General features: G+C 36.9%; 1 protein-coding gene across 1 annotated transcript in view; it reads left to right on the top strand.

Annotated features, from left to right (window-relative positions):
• Window positions 1-7208: 7208 nt before the first annotated feature.
• HPR (hydroxypyruvate reductase) overlaps window positions 7209-23284 on the top strand; it is a 55188-nt gene continuing 39112 nt past the window's right edge. Inside the window, exons 1-3 of the mRNA XM_089800174.1 lie at window positions 7209-7361; window positions 7436-7519; window positions 7609-7749. Of these exons, the coding sequence (XP_089656300.1) occupies window positions 7239-7361; window positions 7436-7519; window positions 7609-7749 (348 nt within the window). The 5' untranslated portion in view covers window positions 7209-7238. The remainder of the gene's footprint in view (window positions 7362-7435; window positions 7520-7608; window positions 7750-23284) is intronic.

Genomic DNA, 23284 nt, shown 5'->3' on the forward strand with positions numbered 1-23284 from the left:
CCGCTAGGTTTTCTCCTTTGTCTCCGGTTTATAGAGTTTTGGGTACTTGATTAGGTCTTGTTGCTAGGACCCATTTTCATGCTTTCATAGCTTTGCTAGGTTAGCTTACCTCCTGAGCTTCGCTTAAGGGGGGTGTTAGAGTAATTATTTATTTACGCTTATTAATTAGATTGTGTTGATTTAATTAATCAAGTTGTTTATTACTCTAGTTTACTTAAGCTATCTCTTAGGTGCATATAATTAATATTTTATATTAATTATAATGCACAACCTATTTTTATTTCCTTTTTAGGGTTTCATTCACCTTTAAGGTCGAACTCTTGTAATTAAATTTTCATTATCTTGGAATACATTTTGCTCTCACTCCATTGAGATTTTCAAGCTGCGCTTTTTTCCTTCTCTGGTTTCTCTTCAGCAATGGTTATTTGCATGCAAGTGTTCTTGGGGAACTGTGAAGTTGGTTTTCACAACTTCTACAAATACTTCCTATTGGAATGCTATAAGTAGTACTTAATTTTATTGCACTTATGTATAAGGAAATAAAAAAAGAGACATGTTTAAACAATACAAATACAATTTTGAAACTAAATATGTAAACACTCATCAAACTTGTGCAATACAATTGTGAATAAGACACATAATTGCACATGAAACCTAATGAAATATACATTTAACTGTCACATAAAAACTAGAAATGAGTTGGGTTCACCAAAATTTACATTAAGAAAATATGGTTAGGAAAACAATAGGAGAAATATAGAGTGGTTTCTTCATACAACACTTAACTAAATCTTCATTACACAATCAAAAGGAAGATGACACACTAGCCTCAAGTAGGACTTGAGCACTAAGTGGTTACAATGATTTTTTGTTTTTAAGTAATATATTAGAATTTATTGGGGAAATATGGTTGAATAATGCAAGATAGAAGATAAAATAGACAAAAAATGACAAGTTACAATATTTATAGGCCAATAAATAATAGACAACTTTACACACGTACCAAAAATGGAAAGCAAAGAATACCACTAACTTGACATTTCAATTTAAGCTTGTTTTGTAGGAAAGAGGTCATTTGGGGAATCATGATCTTAAGAAAAGGAGTCTTGGGGCATCTTGTCCCTTGTGGTTTTGAGTGAACTAAGTTGTAGATTGTTAGTTAGCTCCTAGATTTTTCATATCCAAGCTCGTATAAATGCCATGTGTTCTTACAGATGAAAATGGAGGACAATTTTGTATATAAAGGGGATTTCGTCAATCAAACCCCTATTGAAGAATCTACAGTTAGAGAGAAATGAAATTGCATGAAAGAAAATGATGTAAATATAAAGTAAATATTATATTTGCTTCGTATATTGAGATCATGATGTCTATAAAGATGCTTATATGTTTCTTGAATGCCATTTTATAATGGATGTCCTTCACAAATGAATACATTCATATATATTACTCAAAGATATTCAATTTTATTATGCTCAACTGACTCTTCACTTGAAGGATGGATGGTTGAAGGAATGTAGATGGAAAAAAGATTATTCTTACTTGATTTTGGTCTCCTTTACTTGGTTATTATGGGAGAGAATTTTGCTAAAATGAAGAACACTAACTTGAAAATATCTTGAATGCTTGAGAAATGCTTAAAATATTGATATTGAATGCTTTTTTGCAAAATTGTAGTAGTTCACTTGAAATCATGATGATTCTTTATACTTCTCACAATATTTGAAAGCAAAATTTGAAGGATGTTGACAAGAATTTATAAAACTACTAAATCAATGAGATAATCCCCCTATTCAAATTTAACATAAATTTTTTATAAGAGGTTAGCATTGTCATCCTCTTTTTGAGAAGATTCATAAGGCATCCTCTTCCTACCAAAAGAAGATGGGATTTGGTTTGGGATTCCAAAAGATGGAAATGAATCTAAAATGTAGGTAGTATAGGGATGAATCATACATGCAAATATGAAATCTTGAGAACACCAAAATGGGTCCTAATTGAGCATTGAATCATAGATGTGTACAATATAAAATCATATATTTCCAACATTTGTATTTTTTCCTTTGATATAGTGACTTTAAGGAAAATGCCAATTTGGGTTATTCCCTAGGGTAATGAAATCCCTAGGAAACCCCTCTAAAAGAAGAAAAAAAATGAATATTGTTGCCACAAAAGTTTGCACCCTTGCCTAAATTTTTTACGCAAGGCAACCTTGTGAAACATGGAAACAATCTCCAAGCTGTGGGATTTGAATTGTGAGATTGAGTCTCCGGAGAAGGTTGGTTTCCTTACTACCAGGATGCACCCAACTAGTTCTTGAGAGGAAAACTACCTATTCTAATCTAAGAGGAGGTGATACACCAAATAGTATGTCTAACCTTATCCCTGCCTAAGAATGCATAGTTCATCAATATAATCTCAAAGTATATAGATCCAATCCTTGTTTAACCCAACAACTGTATGTAGATCAGAAACTAAAGGAATGCTATAAGGAAGAGATTTCACTGTATATCATTCAAAAGCCAAGTAGATAAAATCATACAATTATAGAATAAGATGATACATTAACACAAGGCAAGAGGGTACTACACAATATATTAATGGAAGAAGAGATACTACAAGAAAATTATGGTATAAGAGCATAAAATATAATATAGAATCAGAGAAAAGATGGACCCTTGGAAAGGGTCCAAAACTTTATTTTATAGTTCAAGCATAACTAAGAAACTTCTACTGAAAGCCAAAATCAACTATTTCCATTAAGGTTGTAGAGAACAATTACTACAAAATCTGAAGACATCTTATCAGGTGTGCACCCATATGCATAAATCTGATCCCTATGTGCATATTCAACTTTTGAAGGGACAGGAATGGTGGCCATAACTGAAAGATTGGTTAGATGGATAAAGTAGGTGACATGAGGAATGTCCTTTACATTTACCAGCCATGGAGGTAAAAAAAAGGTGGTTGCAGACGATCAAAAGATCAATTCACCATCAAGGAGTTACTTCTTTGCTTCTCAACATGCCAAGTTAGCCATGCCACCAAGTTAGAAGGAGTCAACCATCTAAAATCACCATGTAGCCCAATGCCCTTGAAGTATCCTGCCATCTCATCCAACTGTTTATCTTTATGTTGACCCGCTAACTACCTTTGATTGCAGCTTCACAACTTGTTTTCCAATTTAACTGTTTGGCCTTGCAAAACTGCTACTGCCCTTCATGTCATGCTTGATCATTGTGTTGCAATTTATCTATCCATTATCCTCTTAACTATTGCAACCTAGCAACTACCTCCATTTGTTGCTTCTTGGTCAATTTATGCCTTAGCATTTAAAACCAATGACCAGGCAAACAAGCATCATTAGTTGTTTTCGCTAGGTCACAGTTTATCTCCTGATTGGCATTAAATGTCTATGACCCTACGATCGCTGAAAACTTAACCATTAGCATTTTCATTTGTGTCGTCGTGGCTTGAACCCTAATTGACATGAAATGCTTGTGATTCGGCGAAGATAACCCCTAACCATGGTCACCTAGTCACAACCGCAAATAGTTTCCATCATTTAACCTTGCAAAGTCATGATGAAAGCAATCACTGTATCACAATCTTAACCCTAATTTATACCTAACCTCTTGCGAGCAAGCGATCAAGAGTAATTCGCAACATCACCACTCTAACAATGGTTTATCCTTAATCCCCTATGACGATGAGATGAAGAGGATCCATATGCATTTGGCCCAGCATGACACGTGGTAGCCTGTCGCTTCCGCACATTAGTTAAACATTGTACAACTTTAGAAAGCACAGAAATGCCAAGCGTTGATCTTCTTTCATCCAACGACCGAGAAGATCGTGGGCCTTCAAAGGTCTTCTTAGGGCAGAACTTGATCTGTGATCATGTGACAAAAGCAAATTGCTTCATTGCAAATGTTAACTGGATGTTTGGCCTTTAAACCATGAAGCTGTGTTGACTGCTGAGAAGACTGTGTCACACATGCATAGCTTCCCTAATGGTTAAGCCATAAACTGTAGCGACCAAGCGATGAAAGGTAGTCGCATGGTTGCGACTTGGAATATTCATAAGAAAATGCCATATAATTATAAGAGATTAAAACTTAGGGATATAAAAGAAAAGAATAGAGTTTTTACGTATCCCTATCATGCATGGTAATTAATGAATAGTCCAAAGGACGTAGACATGGCTACCATCTTGGTTTTCATGAGATTGGCAATATTTGGAAAACAAGGGGGTGCAAAATGGTCAACAAATAAATTATGATTTATCTTGCACCCAAGGTTTATGAAGTCAAGGGTAGATGGAAATTTCACAATATATTGAGAAACAAAAAATAGTAAGTGTACAAGGACATAAGATACACCAAATAAAGTTCTTTTCAAACCAACAAATATATACATTTTCTAGTCTAAGAAAACAATGAAAATGTGCTAGAACTGTTAGAAATTTGTTTAGTGCTCCCCTTGGGATTCATGATAAGGGCTTAATTGCCTCCTGTGTACTATAAGTTGAGTGGTTGTATCGAGCATTGATAGATTGGTCTTTTGGTGCAACAACAACCCATTCTAACAAGCAGTATCAGAGCTTGGTCATAGGCTCAAATCCTTAGACCCTTAAGTAACGTTGAAGGGGGGATTGTTAGAAATTTTTTTAGTGCTCCCATCAGGATTTGTGACAAGGGCTTAACTACCTTTTGTGTACTATAAGTTGAGTGGTTATATCAGACATTGATAGATCAGTCTTTTGGTGCAACGACAACCCCATTCTAACAAGAATGCTATGAAATTATGAATTAGAGGTCTTCACTTTTGATTTGTTGTCTACAACAAAATCTTTAGGAGTTTTAGTTACCTTAGAAAGTCCATAAGATAGCTGGAAAAATGGTTTAGATTATATTTCAATATCAATATGCAAGTTAGTACAAACTAAAAACATGAAATAAATGATTTAACTTTAAAACTGCAATTTCAACAATTTAATACCATTATACCCAATGTAAGAACCTATATGAGACATAGAACCACCTCTTTGCTCTAGCACAAACATCCCTTTGCAAATTCAATAGCATCCATCTTTAGTGGATGTGCCCTTCTACATATGTAATGGCCTAAACACAAAGCTATCAAAGAAATGGAAGCACCCTTTTGTTGTAGAACCTACAAATGTTGACAAGAACTCAAAAATCTATTGAACTTAGGACGTGGGTTCCCTGCTTGGAAATCTAAATGTATAGCTTGAAATGTAAATTGCATAAACAATAAATGGGAAACCAAAAACCACTCTTACAGATATGTGAAATCAAACTATCCAATGGAGAAAGAGAGGAACAAGAGTGATACACAAAATAACATCAAAACCATAGGCACAATAAGGTCAACAGGAAATACATGAAGCAAACACTCTCTTATAAATCTCCATACTCCTTATGTCTCTTTCCAAAATGTAAAAGTGGTACCCTCATAAAGCTACACACAAGTTAATTAGATAAAAGGAAGATCTATTGTGTGTGCTTTAAGAAAATATGTACAAGTTTCTTCACATTGATAGATTTAGAGTGGAAGAGATGGACAATGGAGATTGAATTCAATCCAGAAGGAATGAGCAATGAAAATTGCATAGGAGAAAGTTTGTGAAAGCTAGGGGACAATGGGAAAGATGTTGAAAGGAATATGACGTCGAATGACATAAACCATAAGAGAGTGGGAAAAGGAGAACAAATAATTAGTATTATTTATTTTCATGAGATAACCTAGAGTAAATAAATATCTATTCATTCTTTTGACTAAGATATATATATATATATATATATATAAAGTATTAGAGTTTTTTTTTTCTTGCAAAGATATGTGAAAAAACTATTCATTGTATGTGTGGCATTGGAATGAAGTAAAATGATTTATCCATTTGTAGAAAAGAAGTTAGATAATTAAATAATTAAGAAGGGACATAATAATGAAATTGATTAATTATGAGAAAATAGTTGATTTATTAAAGAATAAAAACCTTTCAATGGATATTATTGAGCGAAAACACAATAATAGAGATAATTAGGATTGGTTAGGAATCAAATAGGGAAGATTAGGAATATTTAGCAATGATTAGAAGCAATTAGAAAAGATTAGGAATGGTTAGGAATAATTATAAGTAATTAGGGAAGATCATGCATGATTGAGGATAATTAGGAGGTGATTCATGGAGATTAGATTATGATTAGAGAAGACTAGGACCTATTAAGGATGAGTATGAAGTAATTAGGGAAGATTAGGGATGATTAGGGAAGTGCATAAATAATTAGGAACAATTAACTTGAAGGAAATTAATGACAAAATAAAAGTCAAATTTTGATGTTTGCATAGACAACTATAAACCTTACAAAGACAACTAATCAAAAACAATTTTAACTAAAAGACATTATCTAATGCTAGATTGTTTTAGTTGAGGCTATAGTCTTTGTAGTTGAATCAACAATGATGATTTGGTTGTTAGAATCTCTATAAAGAACGAAGAATATGAATGAATGTCATTAGCCTAGAATTTGCAATTGAAAAATAAAAGTTAAATAGAATAGAAAATATGTATATATAGAAAAATGAAAAAAAGAAGAAGAGATAATTATAGAGACAAAGTAAATTGTAGAAAGAAGAGGATATTATACTAAAAAAATCAATCCCACAAAAGACCACAAACAAATACAAATGCAAAAGTTGGATACAAAATGGAAATCTAAAAATTAATAAATTAACTAAGAGATTTTATCTGTATGTGAGAAATGCGTAAAGTAGAGTCAATTGATAGAGTCAATTGATAGAGTTTTTCATTTTGAATGTAAGAATTAATACAAATAAACTGATATGGTTTTGTAGAATGTATGCCATATGTCAACGTATAAATATGATAAAAATAAGAAACATAAGTTGTTGATATTGTTATTTGTTGCTGAAAGTTAAATGCTAGTATGTGAAATGGTAAACTTGGTTCGGTCAGCTTGCGCATGTATTCAGAGGAAACGCGAGGACTCCGATGGAAAAATATGGAGGAGATAGTGAGAGCGGATAATGATGAGGAATTTAGAAGATGGAGGAGATAGTGAGAGCGGATAATAATAAGGATTTTTTGTTTGCAAGCAAATTTGTGTGGAAGAGATGAGAAGGCGATCCCATTATATATGAGGACGAGCAGAGAAATAATGAGAAGAGGCATTAGCGGAGGTGTGAGAGCAATGGCGAAGTCACTGGCGATAGAGGTGTGGAATCCATCGGGAAAGCACAGGGTTGTCAGTACTAAACCCATGCCTGGCATGCGCTGGATCAACCTCCTAACCCTCGCTGACTGTCGTCTCGAGGTATGCACGCAAAACATCTTACATAGTCCTAAGCTAATTTGACAAATGGCTATTTATCTCGGTTTTGATTACAGATATGCATGGAGAAGAAGACAATTTTAAGTCTCGAAGACATTGAGGCACTGATTGGCAACAAATGCGATGGTGTCATTGGCCAGGCATATCTACTGAATTTAATAGCTTCATTTAACTTGGATTATGTTTTCTTTGACTTTCTTGAATTAAATTAAATTGAATTGGTGTGCAGCTGACAGAGGACTGGGGGGAAACCTTGTTCGGATGCCTCAAGAGAGCAGGGGGAAGTGCATATAGCAATATGGCTGTTGGTTACAACAATGTCGATGTCAACGCTGCGAATAAATATGGTGTTGCAGTTGGCAACACTCCTGTATGTTACTCCTCATTTTTCTAAAATTCCTTTCCTTAAAAACCTTCGGCCAAAAGTAGTTTTGTTAATTTGTCATTCGCTCCATACAAATGAAAAGTGAGGCAATCAAGTGGCTTCCTGTTTATCTTACCATTCCGAACAATGTATGCATAATTCAGTTACAAGTTTAACATTTACCATCAAATGTTGTCATGCTGTTTGATTCTTTGGACAAATTGAACGAAGCTCTCGCTCTCTCTCTCTCTCTCATTATGACACCTCAGACTAAACTCCTCTTTATTGATGCAGGGGTATCCACGTGGAGGGAACCCTACAGAATATTGAAACGCATTTACTATGGGTTACATTCCTCCATAGCTTGACCATAAATTGTCTTTTAATATCTTCGTTTCGTTCTAATTTAACCCCCACCAAAAATTAGAGTGGTTGCAAATGTAATGTAGCAGCCCTGATGATGGGCATGTAAGTTTTGTTTGGGTGGTGGCCTTAAAAGGAGACATCATAGCCTCTGGTGGGGTGGGTGGGGAGGAGGCGGGTGGGTGGCAGATTTTTGTCTTGAAAAGCTTTGGGGAGTTTTTTTGGGTTTTGGAGTTTTGGTGAGTGTAAGATTTTATTTTATGTTGTTGCAGGTGTCAGGGTGGGGGGGTGTAAATGACCTAATCCAGGCGAGAATGTTGTAAAGTGAAGCCAATAGACTCTCACCACTTTGTAATGCAAGTTTATTTGTGTTTCAGTTGGAAATTTTGAAAATCGCTGCATTACTCTACCGTCTATTTCCTTGTATTTTCTGTTATATATTCTAGACTGTATGTGTTTTGAGTGCTGATTGAGACAGTTGAGAAGGGTGGTGCCTTAGCCTCTGCATTAGTGGTATTAGGGTAGGTTGATTCCGAGTGTTTAGGTTGATTCGTTGGAGGGATGCAGTTTGCACCAGGATCAAGCTTGTGGGTGTTGTGAAAATGTATACAAGTAGAGCTTGATGTGGTTGGGGTAGATTTAGAACCAGAACTGGAGTAAGAAATACTCTAGATGATACCCATGAGGCAGGTTGAAGCTAAACAAGAAGAAATCAGAAGAGAGTTTGTGCAGATTAGAGCATCTTAGAGTGAAGATGATGAGACGGAAGAAACTTCAAAATAAGAAGAAAACGCTGAAGGTGAAGCATAAAGAACAACTCTAAATGATTCTCTTATTAAAGCATTGACAAGGATCAGGAAAAAACCAAAAGATTGATGTTCCTTTCTTCAATGGGAACTTGGATCCAAAAGAATTAATAGATTGGATATATCGTATGGAGTACTACTTTGAATTTGAAGAAATAGAGGATCGAAACAAAGTGAGGTTTGCTAAAGAAAAGTAAAAGGGCATGCTAAAATCTGGTGGAAGGAGGTATAGATTGGAAGAGGAAGAAGAGGAAAAATCACAATTTACAAATGCGATAAAATGGTGAAAATGATGAAAGGACAATTTATTCCTAGTGATTATGAGTTAGATTTGTTGAGGAAAATTCAAAGCCTGAAACAAGGAAATTGGACGGTAAGAGAATATTTGGAGGAATTTTACAATATTTTAATTAGAACAAGCCATTTTGAAGCAGATAAGTAGAAGATTGCTCATTACATCAATGAGCTAAGACCAAACATTCAAGAAGAGTTGAGTGTACTAAGAATTCCGATATGCTCTGAACTTTGAAGAAAAAATAAACAAGAAATTTGAAAACAAGCAAAGAAGTGGCGAAGACGAAAAAAAGAGGGAAGATCATACAGAGGTTGGGATAAGGATTCAAATCTGAAAAATCAGAATAATGAAGACCACAAAAACAATATAAATCAAAGGAATAATGGTTCATACCCCCATGAACAAGATTCCAGTGGAAGAGGAAGATTGGGTTGAGGGTTTGGAAGAGGAATCTACAAGATTACTTGTTTTGAATGTGGAGGACACAAGGCATATGAATGTCCACAGCATGCAAGCATCAGAAGAAGAGATGAAGGCAAAGCGAGAGTCACAAATGTAAATGAAGAAGATGCTAAGTCATCACAATTGGAAGATGCAGAGAACGGAGAAACACATGTTGCAAGAAGAACCTTAATGACTGTAGGACAAGAATTAGTTCAGAGTAAAAGTTTATTTCAGACAAGATGTATTTGTGAGGGCAAGATTTAGAATGTCATTATTGACAGTGGAAGTACGGACAGTTTTTGTTTCAGAAGAAATGGTAAGCAAGTTGCGGCTTAAAAATAGAAGGCATCTGCATCCATACCAGATTTCTTGGTTGCAGGATGATCAAATTTTGTGGTGAGTGAACAATGTTTAGTTATAAATTTAAAATAGGAGATTACCATGAGGAGGTCTTATGGGATGTTAAGTCAATGAATGTTTGTCATATGTTATTGGGAAGACCATGGCAGTTTGACACGAAGGCAATGCATGATGGTTATGCAAATGTTGTTGAAGGATATGGAGTTTTACACAAATTGCAATCCTTGAATAAGATTGACAGAAAGGTATGTAAGAACACTGGGAAATGTTTGATTAATGGAGTTAAAGAGTTAGTCATAGAGAATAAAGATGAAGATTATGATCTACTCATGCAAGTTGTGGCAATGCTGATTGCATTCCAGAAGGGCAGACTAACAATGCCTCTAAGCCACCAGTTTGCCTCAGCTGAGGCAACTCTTTGAAGTACACCTCAGGATCCTTCCTATCAGATCTCTCGATCAATCGATCAACGGACTCTTGATAGGAAGTGATCAGATCATGCCGCAAGGAGACTAATGCATGGTACCACCAACCATTGACAACTTCGTCCAGGTGTAACACTCCAATTCTTATAGTGCCCTCCTTCGTCATAGGATGCAAAGCCAAATAAGTATTGAGCTTATGGATCCAAGATCGAGTTGTCACTGTACCACTGCCATTGAAGTGCTCCAATGTCATCTTACGGGCCACCTCACGTAAATCAGTCTGTCGAGGCCTGTGTCTCTCAGGTGTAGGCATCCCTCTAGAATACTCATGCGTTAGGGTCAGGAATCTATCGAAATTCAAGTGCTGCTTGATTGCCTGCAGTAGAGCATCCCGCTCTGCAAAGTGTGCTACCACGTCATTTGCAAAGGGTGCAACCTCTGTCTTGGTACTGACTGCATCTGTCTCAGGTTGCAGGAACGTGGGCCTCTGTGGCCTATCATTTGTGCCATTATGAATTGTCTTGTCAACTCCACCATCTTGACCTTGCCCTCTGCTCTGATCTTGTCACCATTTGTAAACTTGTCATCCACTCAGGACCTGTGTGAATTAATAGAAGCATCACAAGCACCTTGCTCCCTTCTCCAATCTCTAGGGAGTGTAATCCGCTAGAGTATGTCAGAAAGCTGCTCAACACCTTGGCAACATGGTATTGACAATGCGCAAGATCTTGTAATGTCTCCTGGGCCTTTCTATCCACCTCGGAACCAGTTCTAACATCCCTACAACCTGTATCAGGGGAACCACCTAGACTACCAACACCTCCGTTGCCCATAGTACCAAACTATATCCCAAGTTTTCCATCCCTAGGTGGAGAAGTGCATCCTCTGCAGGTATAATGCCTACCCCAAATAAATCTCTAAGCCATTACTGAATAATAAATCACTGAATAAACATTCACAATCTTTGAATAATGTACTGATCTCAATAACTCTGAGGCCAATTTCTGTAGGCTGGCAGGAAACCACTTTGATACAACTATAATGAGCCCAACTGGCTCACATCAACCAAAATGAGGGAATGTGTATTTCGGGGTGCTTTGCAATTTGCGACTGCCTTATTTTATGAAACATCAAACTCAAATAAAGGCAAATATCCCACAACTAACAATGTCAACAACCACTAAGTGGCATCAATTTCAAGCAATAATTAGTACAACTCAATTGGTCATGGCCAGACAAATTATTTTTCATTAGGCAGGGAAAACTAGAAGTAATACCACTTGCAGCAGTACACAGACTTGGCGTATTTTACAGCCTATTCAAATTTTCTTAGCACAAATTTATTTAGTTCTATCTCACAATGAAATTCGAATAAGGAACCTGATAATAAAGCCGGAAACCAAAATGTTGCCCAACTCCTTTGCAACCCAAACGCAACTCACATTTGCAGGTGGCCAACTAGAAATTAATGCCAACAAAGAGCATTGGATAACAGTAGATAGTGACACCTGGTAAATTGGTGTTGAACAGATCCGCCAGCTGAGGAATGTCCCAACAAAACTTTTCCTGATTGAATGCTAACCACAGGCTCATGAGCTTGAGATGAGACACATTGTGTCCACCAAGAAAAACATACGATATGCAGAACTAACCCCGCCTTGGCCCAGGATTTCCTATGTCTGCTAATGCAACAATTTCCAAACACCTAGCTGATAGACTTAATGCCAATAACAAGGAATTTGGCATTGTGAAATGCAGGAATAACTTGACCCAGATTTCTTGATGTTGGACACCTAAATGCCAGTGTAACTTACGTCCAAATGCAGATAGGATTGTCGTCAAACTTCCAGCACAATTGTCTTCCTAGAAACAGTAATAACAGTGATGAAAGAAACCTACAACAATTCTCAGGAAAAAGCAGAACCAATTCCACTATGCAAATGCCCAGATTGCAGGCTCTCTCATGTCAGTTATAAGATAGACTTAGCCATTCAATTGCAGATGAAATGCCCACCAATTAACATCAGGAACCCATGCCCATACGTAGACAATAACAATACTCAAATCAGACATTCAACATCAGATCCTCCGGCATTGAGAAGCTTCCCAGATATAGTGAAAAACAGAAGGGAATAGCTTCAGAATTCAGATTACCAAATAACTCGATCACACTATACTTCAGCAGTGGATTGAAATTCACGGACACAGAAAAGCCCTTACATGAAATAATCAAAAAGCAAATAAACATTTGGATCCTTTCCCTCTCAAATGGAGCCATATTTATAACACAAATTGGCACTTAGCTTCTTCACACATTTCACTTAAAAGCAAAGTTGCATGGATACAGATATGGATAGAAATACAGATATGGTCTTGGGTACAGATGCGGCCATTTTTTAAGATCCCCAATATGGATACAGTTGGATATGACATTAATAAATATCACATACACATATATTTAACACAATTTTCTAAGTTATTAGAGGAGTTTTTCATTAGTTCAGAAACAATATTGACATACAAATGCTACATAAATATTTATAAGTAATTTTTACACTTTACAATATGCAGAAATACTAGAGTTGCATTGGAAGATAACCCAACAAAATGGGTTGCTGATACAGCATTTTAGTTGTCTTTCTCATTTGGTGCGGGTTTTGTTTATACCATTTTTTAAAACAATTGTATTATAAAGTTTTTTACATTAAATTTGGGAAGACTTGCACCTAATCTTAAAAAAACATCAAATTATGTAGTATTTGGTGCAGTTGGAAATCAACTTTTTTAGGTTGACATGGGTGTAATATTCAACATGTATTCAGGGAGTATTGGATACGTTTCCAAATTGGATATGGGGATACGTGTGCCCAAGGAGGGACAAAGGAGTTTCTGGCAACTCTGCTTAAAAGGCTTCATCATCACAATTTCTTTTATAACATGAATAATATAAAGTGCTCTAATAAATATGAACTCCATCCATTAAATAGGTCAATCCAATGCAGATGATGACTAGTTGCTAGCACCACCAATTGCACTGCCAAATATGGCAACTGCCCAAAATAGACTTGCTAAAAATAGCAAGTCTACAATAGAGACCCTTGAATCTCACCGATAGCTCATGAGGGTCGCAGTGATAAACTCACCTAGCCAACTGTAGAGACTTGCTTAAAATAGGGACATTACACTTACTAGAATGCAAGGGGCAAGCTATTCTCTTTAGACTTGGCCAAGAGAGGAAGAACTACTCAAACTCATTGTTTAATATTTAGAAATTTGGAATCTTTCTCCTGCATGATAAGTAGATAAAAATTAAAATATGGTTTTATCTACTTTCTAACTCTTCAATATTTTATTTTGCAGATGGTTGGTGGCAAAATCAGGGTGGAAATGTCACAAATTTGCAGAAATTTGCCCTCCAAATCTTATGTCAACCTTCTAGCTCATCCAATTTTGAGCGCAATTGGAGCTTGTTCGAGTCCATCTACATGAAGAAGAGGAACAAGTTACCATAAAAACACCTCAATGACCTTGTCTTTGTGCAATATAACCTTCAGTTGTAGACAAGGTAAAAGGAACACTAACTGATCCACTCGATTTGGATGATATCGATCCTTACAATGATTGGACATCACAAGAGAAAGCTCCATTGTTTATAAAGGATGAGATCTATGATTTGGAGAAGCAGGCTATGGAGGAGGGGGTGGATTAGAACTAGATGACACTGAGGAGGATGAGGAGGTTGAGGATGATGAAGACTCATTGCTAGTGCTAGCACCATTTATATCTAGGATGGAAGTCAAGTTGTAGCTAATTGTGCCACGCGAGGAGGCTCAACTAGAACGGACTCATTAGACTAAACCCCCTACCCCTCCCATAGCTTTTACTAGAGCTGCCGAGAAGAGGAAGATGAATATGTAGACTGTTTAGATGTCATTTTTTCCTAATAGTTTTACAGATACAATTTGCAATTTTAATTTTGCTTAGACTATTAGGCTACCAGCCATCAACATTCCACATAAGGATGCCTTTTTGTACCCAATTTGCATTTAAATATATTTAGATTCAACTTCTTTCTATTGTTTACTCATTTTCTGACTCATTAGATGCATGTCCTCATTGAATTTTGCAAAAAAAATATTTCTAATTAAATTTAAGCAATTTTTTAAGATGCTAGGTTTTTTGCAGAGTTTTTTCCTTAGGCATTGTGAAGAAATTGTTGAGTATGAGAATTTCAACTATGAATGAAAGTTGACTTTAAAATAAATGAAAACTAGGAATTGAAAATTGTTGAGTTTTTCGGATTTGCTGCAAATGTAATAGTACTGCCATTGTATCTATAATGCTCCCATCTTTTTAGCAACTAAGTGGAGTTCTTAGCTTTCACGTTCTCCAAGGCTAAGTGGAGAAATAAGGGGAAATTGATTAAATTAATTTCTTATAAAGTCATTAAATAAATTATTAAATTAAAAGGTAACTTTATATTTAATTAATTATTGTATTGCAAGGAGAAGCTTCTAGACAGTGCATTAATTATTGGAAAGGGGGAAGCCTCTAGTAATTTAATTTTCTAGAAGCACAATTAATTATTGTATTGCAAGGGAGGAGTTTCTAGAGAATGCATTAATTATTGGAAGGGGGAAGCTTCTAGTAAATGCAATTAATTAATATTTTTATTTCCTTCTAGAAGGGTGAAGGAAAAACATAAATAGAGGTGGGAGCTTCATTGTTTAGCATTGGATGATGGTGAATTGCATTTGATAGGAACTTGGATGTACAATTCTGTTCTTGGCATTAGAGGATGTCCATCCTCTCTTGTGACATTCTAGACATCATTCCCTTGGGGTTTGGCCTGTTGGTTATCAAAATCGCTGATTAGAAATCTATGAGCCTTGCTTGCTCGATGTTGGGTATCTAACCGATTTTGGCCAACTTGAAAGGATTAATCTATTCAATTCAAATCCTCTGCAGTTTTGGCTCCGCTAGACCAAGGCCTGTTCACCCAAATCTTGGATAGCAAAAACTCGGATCCAAAATGATTTACAACGGATTATAACGCAAAAATAAATTCCTCAAGTGGCAAGTTTTTGAGGAAATCTTGTGGATAGTAATTAATGATTATTATTCTTCAAATTTTTACTATTAGAATTGAGCGTTGCTGAAAAGAAATTTTTAAAATGAATAATTACAACAAATAAGATCAAATTCTCAAAGGAAATAAATTAAAGTGTTGCCAGCATATGGATTGAAAATCTTGAATAGACTAATGATTAGTGCCAAATTTTAATGGGTAATAGAGTCAAATATATATTTCTCTCATACAACTTTATGATGCCAATCATCTAATATTTGCAAATGATTCAGTTATTACAATGCCTCAAATTGTTTCGCTTTTCCACTTATTTAAATCAGTCTATAATGCTTTAACCATTTAATGGACAAAATAGATACAAATAAAGAAAACAACAATATTTGCAATATTCGTATTTATCAGATTTAAATAGGAGCAAACAATTTGACCTGCTTATTGTAATAATGAATTATAAACAAACAAATAATGAGACGATCATAAAGGACAAATCAAATGAATTTTAACTCTAAAACAAATAAAACTCTTACTAATTTTATTGTTGGAAAGCTTGTATTGAAGACACTCAGATTGCTGATGCTCTCTTCAACACAGCTCGATCTCAAACAATTTCAGTATTTATGCTCAACGATTTTTCAATCTCCACTTGCTTTGCTCAGAACTTCAAAAATCTCCCTTTAAAGAATTTTACTAACATGCATGTTTTTGAATATGCAAAGTTTTTGTTCTTTTTTGAAAGTAATACCAATGGCTATTTGGCTCTACGTCTCACATATTTATAAACATTTGAGGAACATCGGTTACTCAACCAAGCAACACACCTCTTCAAAACTAATAACTGACCAATGATGATTATCCTTTAATATGGTTCGAATTTTAATTGGTAGTATTATCTCTCCTATGGATTATAATTTATATGCAATAGCCTCCCTTCCTGTGGGTGCTTATCCGCTATGCTGTTTGTCTGCGAAGTGTTATTTCGCATGGAAAATTCCTTTACTGCCCTCCTGCACGTGAAGCTTCCAGACCTGACAGCATACCTGCCACAAAAAAAAATGAAGTTAGACAACATCACAAATAATTGTATTCTTTTCCATAGCCCCCACGGCCAATAAATGTGTGAAGACTCCCGCAATCGTGTAGAGAAATTCCTCAAGATCTCGACCTGATTTGGAATGAAACAAAAGAAGACAAAGAATCATGGTTTCATTATTACTTGTCGGCACATTAATGTCTGTATTTGATGAGAAGCAGGGCATGGACTCATCACGTGAACGTCTGCCATTTAGATTTCCCCAATATATTAATTCCTAAACCTTCATCGCAGGTACTCCAGAATTGTTTTTCTTCCCGTACATCAAACATTTTAAAGGAATTTGTATGTTCAGAATGTTCTCTCCCACCACTAACAGAAGGTAACATAAATTCCAAAACCAAAGTCAATGCTGTGTATCCATCTTCGCACTCAAGTGATCCCTGGGAAACAGAGACTTGCAAGAGCTCCAAACTTTCTGCATGACAAGTACCCAAGAATTGACATCTACTTTCCCTGGAGAGTTGGCTTCAAGCAATGCAAGTTTATCGACTGTCTTCAAAAGAGATGGTATCGCATAATATTGCACTTTACAATCCAAAGATTCTGAAAGCATATTCAATGTTGCATCTAGAAGATATGAAACTATATGGCTAGAAAAAATCTCGACAGGAGAGCTATGACTGCCACAGCCATCATTTGCAAGTAACCTAACTCCACTAGAACTCAGCTTGCATCACTGTAGCCAATAACTGGCATGCCATTGATAAAGGCAAAAGCCCATCTATGAGTCCCAAATGTTCTCCACATAATTTCAAAGCGTTCATGCTAGTCATGGTACCCATAACTGAGGGGCATACATAAGCCTGCAAGTTAGAAGATGAATGGTCTAGTGGCTCAAAAGCAACACAAGATGTGACTGCCTTTACACAATAAGGTAGAAATAGCACGTCCTTCTCTCCCCATAAATGCTTTTCCGTTGCAATATCAGCCAATGCCTCTACAACTTGATTATGCAAGATGAAATGTGCAATAAATGCTCTTTTCAACATAGGGATATATACTCTCCAAATAAGTGCTGTCAAATCATCAATATCACTTCCTGGTTTCTTGAAAAGATGTGTCAGCACTGAAATGAAAGCCATAAAGAATTCTAGCTCTTTTTCATCCAAGGTACATTGAAGGCCCTCCTTAAGATGATCAAAGGATTTTTTGTTACTGTATGTTGTTACTCCTTTATAATGAATGCCATCTCAAAAGTGCTTCTGCAATTTTATCCATTTGAATATATTATTTGCAACTCACCACTTGTAGTTTACATGTTCAACAGAGAATATCAAATACTGACATGGCCCTTCATTGATTTGTCCAAAGAAGTTTCATTCTGATGCAAAGTACCAATATCCAAGTAAACTTCCTGAGTGATTACTGTGCACTTCTATATTTGAAAACTGGAAGTCAATGATATATAAATATAGTTTGGAGGCTTCCATTACAGATTTGACGACTTGTAATAAGATTGAATAGGCATCTCTGATCCTCTAAACCGTTGGTTCTGTTCTTATGAGCATCTTCCTGTTCTGAACCTTGCAATGATGTCTGGTATCAAATACGAACATATAATCTCATAACATTAATTTGATACTTTTCAATGACCGCATTTGAATAGATAAATGCCACATATAGTTAAGAACAGGGAGTAACTACACACACTTGTAATATTAGCAATCTGATCAGTTGATTAAAAGAGAAAATAAGACTAAAATGAGGCACTAATTAGGTAGACCAAATTTGGAAATAACAGAAGTCAAAGTCACAAAAACTTTAAAGTTTGATTCTATGCTACAACATTAAAATGGAAACTTGATGAATTTTGGCTCCATCATGGCCTTTGGAATTCATTGCTATCAACTCATTAACAGGCAGCTTGGACGCATTTCTAGCCACAGGTAGATTGGGTGTAATTAGTGAGTTGAACAGTTTGTTATGTATTTGATGATGCTGGAGTAATTAGCGAGTTGCTATGTATTTAATTTTATTAGTTTGAGAACTAATATTATTTCAGTAGTAGTTCAATTTTCAGTTTGCATGAATTCCTTCGTTTTTGTTCATGTTATGTGGTTTAAATTTATGCAAAGACATTACAATCTCTTTCAGCAATTGGTTTAGTTCTTGGGCATTTCTAGGGTGCCCATTACAGTGGTATTAGAGCTATAAGTCTTGCCATCCTATGGAGGTCTTATAGGGTATTTGAAACAACATTTATGTTTGAGCATGCGACAAGTGTTTTATAATTTTCCACAATATCAGAGCAAGACAAAGTAGGAGTTCAGACTTGCAGAGCGAACAAGCTAGTTCATCCGTGCAAAGGGACATACAATCCAATCATACAGATATAGAAGAGATATTCTTTGAACAAGACAACAATATGGGTGACCGAGATGACAGGAATACAAGATTAGATGGAGACAGGAATACCAGTCCAGATCAGGAAAATGTAATGTTCAGGTTACTAGGTACATTAGAGGAGGGGCAGGGTCTGCAATAGGAGCAGAACAGGCGAATGGATATGATGTTATAGCTCATGGCTAGACAGATGGGCATCCATATTAATCTAGGCGATGCCAACAATGGAAACAATAACAATGGGGGAAACGATAACAATAGGGGCAATGAAAATGGAGGCTGAGGCAACAACAATGGTTTTGAGAATAACATTAATAATGGACATGGCAACAATGGGAATGAGGCTGATAACTTTAGACATGTTGCACGCCCAACTCGAACAACAAGCTCGAGACCTCTTCTACCCACCTTCCCACCCAGAGATCTAGTTCAACCAGTTAATGAATTGCAGATTACGGAGTTACAGGATCAATTTAGGAGGGATTGGGAGGCTAGTGGACCGGAGTTTCAGGCGGATATTTCCCTCAGAGATAATATGGACTTGAGGATGAGACACATGCCCAGATTAGGAGGAAGAAGTCAAAACATTATGTTGAGGAAGAAAGTTGGGAAACTTTCTTTACCTTATTATGATGCTTTAGGGAAGATGACCGTACAAGCTTGGGTGCAGAAGATAGATACATACTTGCAACTGAATCCTATGCCTGAGGAGGAGGCTATGAAGTATGCGGCTATTCACTTGGATGGACTAGCACATGAGTGGTGGCACCATGGCATGGTGACCTTGGGACATAATTAGATCACATCTTACGAGGAGTTCATTAAGAAGCTCATAGAGAGATTTGATACCAGGGATCCTGAATTACAGTTTAAGGAGTTGGCACAACTCAAGCAGTGGGGATCAGTTGAGACGTATATCAGTGAATTTTAGAGATTAGCTATGTTGGTCACAGATATTTCAGAGAGGAGGTTAGTAGTGTTGTTTATGGATGGACCCTCAGATCCCTTGCGCGGTTGGGTCAAGGGGCATGACTCAGCTATGTTACAGGAGGCCACTAAAAAGGCTCATGACTTAGCACCTTCTTCTAGGATCAGATTTCAGCATAGGGATTCTTATATGAAAAAGGACAAGGAGAAAGACAAAAAATCTTTTCACAAGGATGCTTAGCCAAAAAGAGATAAGTTGGATAATCACACCTTGAATGATTTGGGAAAGAAGAAGCTAGGTTTTCATTGTAGAGAGCCTTGAGATTTATCTCATAAGTGTCCTCTCAAGGCTAAGGCAAATCAAATAGAGTATTTCTTAGCAGAGGAGTCACAATTAGAGAGGGAGGATCAACATTCTAATTCAGATGAGGATAGCACTACAAAGGAGAGCAACATTCCTGAAGATGAGAAGTCATTGGCACGATTAACGAGGGCTCAGAAGGCAATCACATTTAAGGTCAGGGGTACTATCCATGGGAAGAAATTGATCTCACTCATTGACACTGGGGCCACACATAATTTTATAGATGCACAATTGGTAGCCAAGAGAGGTTTATAGACTAAGGAACATGCTAGGTTTAGAGTCATGGTAGCTAATGGTGGCAAATTATTATGCACTCGGAAGATATCTAATCTTCACATCGGGTTTGGAGATGGCTATGAGTTGGAGGATGAGTTCTATGTAGTAGATATGAGAGACTATGATGTCATCCTTGGCATGACATGGATGGCCTCGCTAGTTGAGTTCACACTCAACCTAGCAAAATTGGAGATGAGGTTTCAGCATGAAGGGAGCACTGTTGTACTTAGAGGACTTTCAGACGGGAGATGCAGAGTAGTCTCCCTGAGGAGAATGCAGAGACTTCTTCGGCATAATGACATAGAGTGGGCGGCAGAATGTTTGACTATGCTAGCTTCACGGGAACCACAGGTGAAGAGTCATCCACCATATATCTAGGAGATACTTGATAGGCACACTAACGTATTTGGCGAGATTCCAGAGGGAGTTCCTCCTGATAGGGGGATAGAGCATGGGGTTCCTCCTGACAGGGGGATAGAGCATGTTATTGAGCTCAAGGAGGGAGCCAAACTAGTTATGATTACTCCTTATTGTCATCCTAAGAAACACAAGGATGAGATAGAGAAGGCAATTAAGGAGTTGTTGGAGATGGGGCATATTAGGCCTAATAAGAGCCCCTTTGCTTCAACAGTAGTGTTGGTAAAGAAGAAGGATGGAACGATGCGCATGTGCATCGATTACAGGGCATTAAATAAGAAGACCATCAAGAATAGATATCCCATCCCATGAATAGATGAGTTGATTGATGAGTTACATGGTGCATGCTTCTTTACAAAGATTGATCTACGGTCAAGGTATCATCAGATCAGGATGAGGGAGGAGGACATTGAGAAGACAAATTTTCGGTGTCACGATGGCCACTTTGAGTTTTTGGTTATGCCATTTGGGCTAACCAATGCCCCTGCTACATTCCAAAGTTGCATGAATCAGGTATTCAGGGAGCAACTTAGGAGATTTGTCTTGATTTTCTTTGATGACATTTTAGTCTTTAGTAAGACTTGGGAGGAGCATTTACAACATCTTGAGATGGTGTTGTCCACTTTGGAGAAAGGGTCACCATATGCCAAGGAATCTAAGTGTGAGTTTGGGATGACTGAGCTACTATATCTTAGGCATATCATCAGCGTAGATGGAGTTTGGGTAGATCCCGAAAAGATTAGGGCTATTGTTGATTGGCCTACTCCTATGAATCTTACACAGCTTAAGGGGTTCCTTGGTCTTTGTGAGTTTTACAAGAGATTTGTTAAGGGATTTTTACAGATCCCTGCACCCTTGATAGACCTTACTAGGAAAGGGGCCTTAGCATGGACAGAGTCAGCTCAGAGATGTTTTGATCATTTCAAGAAGGTGATGTCATTATGTCCAGTACTAGCTCTACTAGATTTCATGAAACCATTTGAGCTTCATTGTGATGCGTTAGGAGATGGGATTGGGGCAGTCTTGATGTAGGAGAAGCATCCCATAGTTTTTGAGAGTAGGAAGCTCTGTGGAGTGGAGAGGAGCTATTCCATCTATGATCAAGAGATGTTGGCTATTATGCATGCATTGGCTAAGTTTCGACCCTACCTAGTTGGGGGAAAGTTTGTTATCAAAACTGATCACAACAACATCAAATGCTTCATGAGCCAGCGTGATTTGAATGATAGATGACATAAGTGGATTACGAAGTTACAGGCTTATGACTCTGACATTGAGTTTGTCAAAGGTAAAAAGAATGTGGTGGCAGATGCTTTATCCAAGAGACCTCATATTTGTGCTCTAACTAAGATTACAGGAGATTGGAGAAATAAGATTATAGCAAAGTATGCGAGGGACACTTGGGCCTCTGGAGTGATTGCAGGCACCATACAAGATGATCATTATGTGGTGATGGATGGATTGATCAAGTTTCAGGATAGGATATATTTGATTCCTTCATCACAGTTTAGGGAGGTAATACTGAAGGCATTTCATGATGCACCTACAATTGGACATCCTGGGGTCTTTAAGACCTATGGGCAGATCTGTGAGCGGTTCACATGGAAAGGGCTCAAGAATGATGTTCAGAAGCATGTCAGGGAATGTGCAGTTTGTCAACAGAATAAGGGAGAACACACATATCCTACAGGGTTGTTACAATTTTTGCCCATTCCGGATAGGAAATGGGAAAGTATTTCTATGGACTTCATCACCGGGTTACCATGAGTACAAGAGAAAGATTTTGCTATTCCATCCACTTACACAACAACACAAGTGGTTGATCTTTTCTTCAGAGAGATTCAAGTTACATGGGCTACGTAGTTTTATTGTCAGCGACCAGGATAGTAAATTTATGAGTACTTTTTAGCAGGAATTGTTTAGGTTGTGTGGTACAAATCTTACACATAGCACTAGTTATCATCCACAGACAGATGGGTAGACAAAGATTGTGAATAAATGGGTGGAAGGATATTTGAGGAACTATGTGACTGCACAACAGAGGGCTTGGGTCAAATGGCTACATATGGGAGAGTACTGTTATAACACCACTTATCATATGTCCATCAAGATGACTCCATTCATGGCACTGTATGGTTATGAAGCACTTAGTTTCATGGATTTGGTTTTGGGGGATAGTAGAGTGCCCAAAGCAAAACACTTCGTGCAGGATAGTCAGGATATTTTGAGGGTGCTCAAGGAGAATATACAGCAAGCCCAAAATCAACAGAAATTGTATGCTGACTAGCACCGGATAGAACACAGCTTTGAGGTTGGGGATATGGTTTACCTGAGGCTAC

Source organism: Cupressus sempervirens, chromosome 9, assembly GCF_028749045.1.
Source record: "Cupressus sempervirens isolate cs-2001-9-10 chromosome 9, ASM2874904v1, whole genome shotgun sequence".
Lineage (NCBI taxonomy): Eukaryota > Viridiplantae > Streptophyta > Pinopsida > Cupressales > Cupressaceae > Cupressus > Cupressus sempervirens.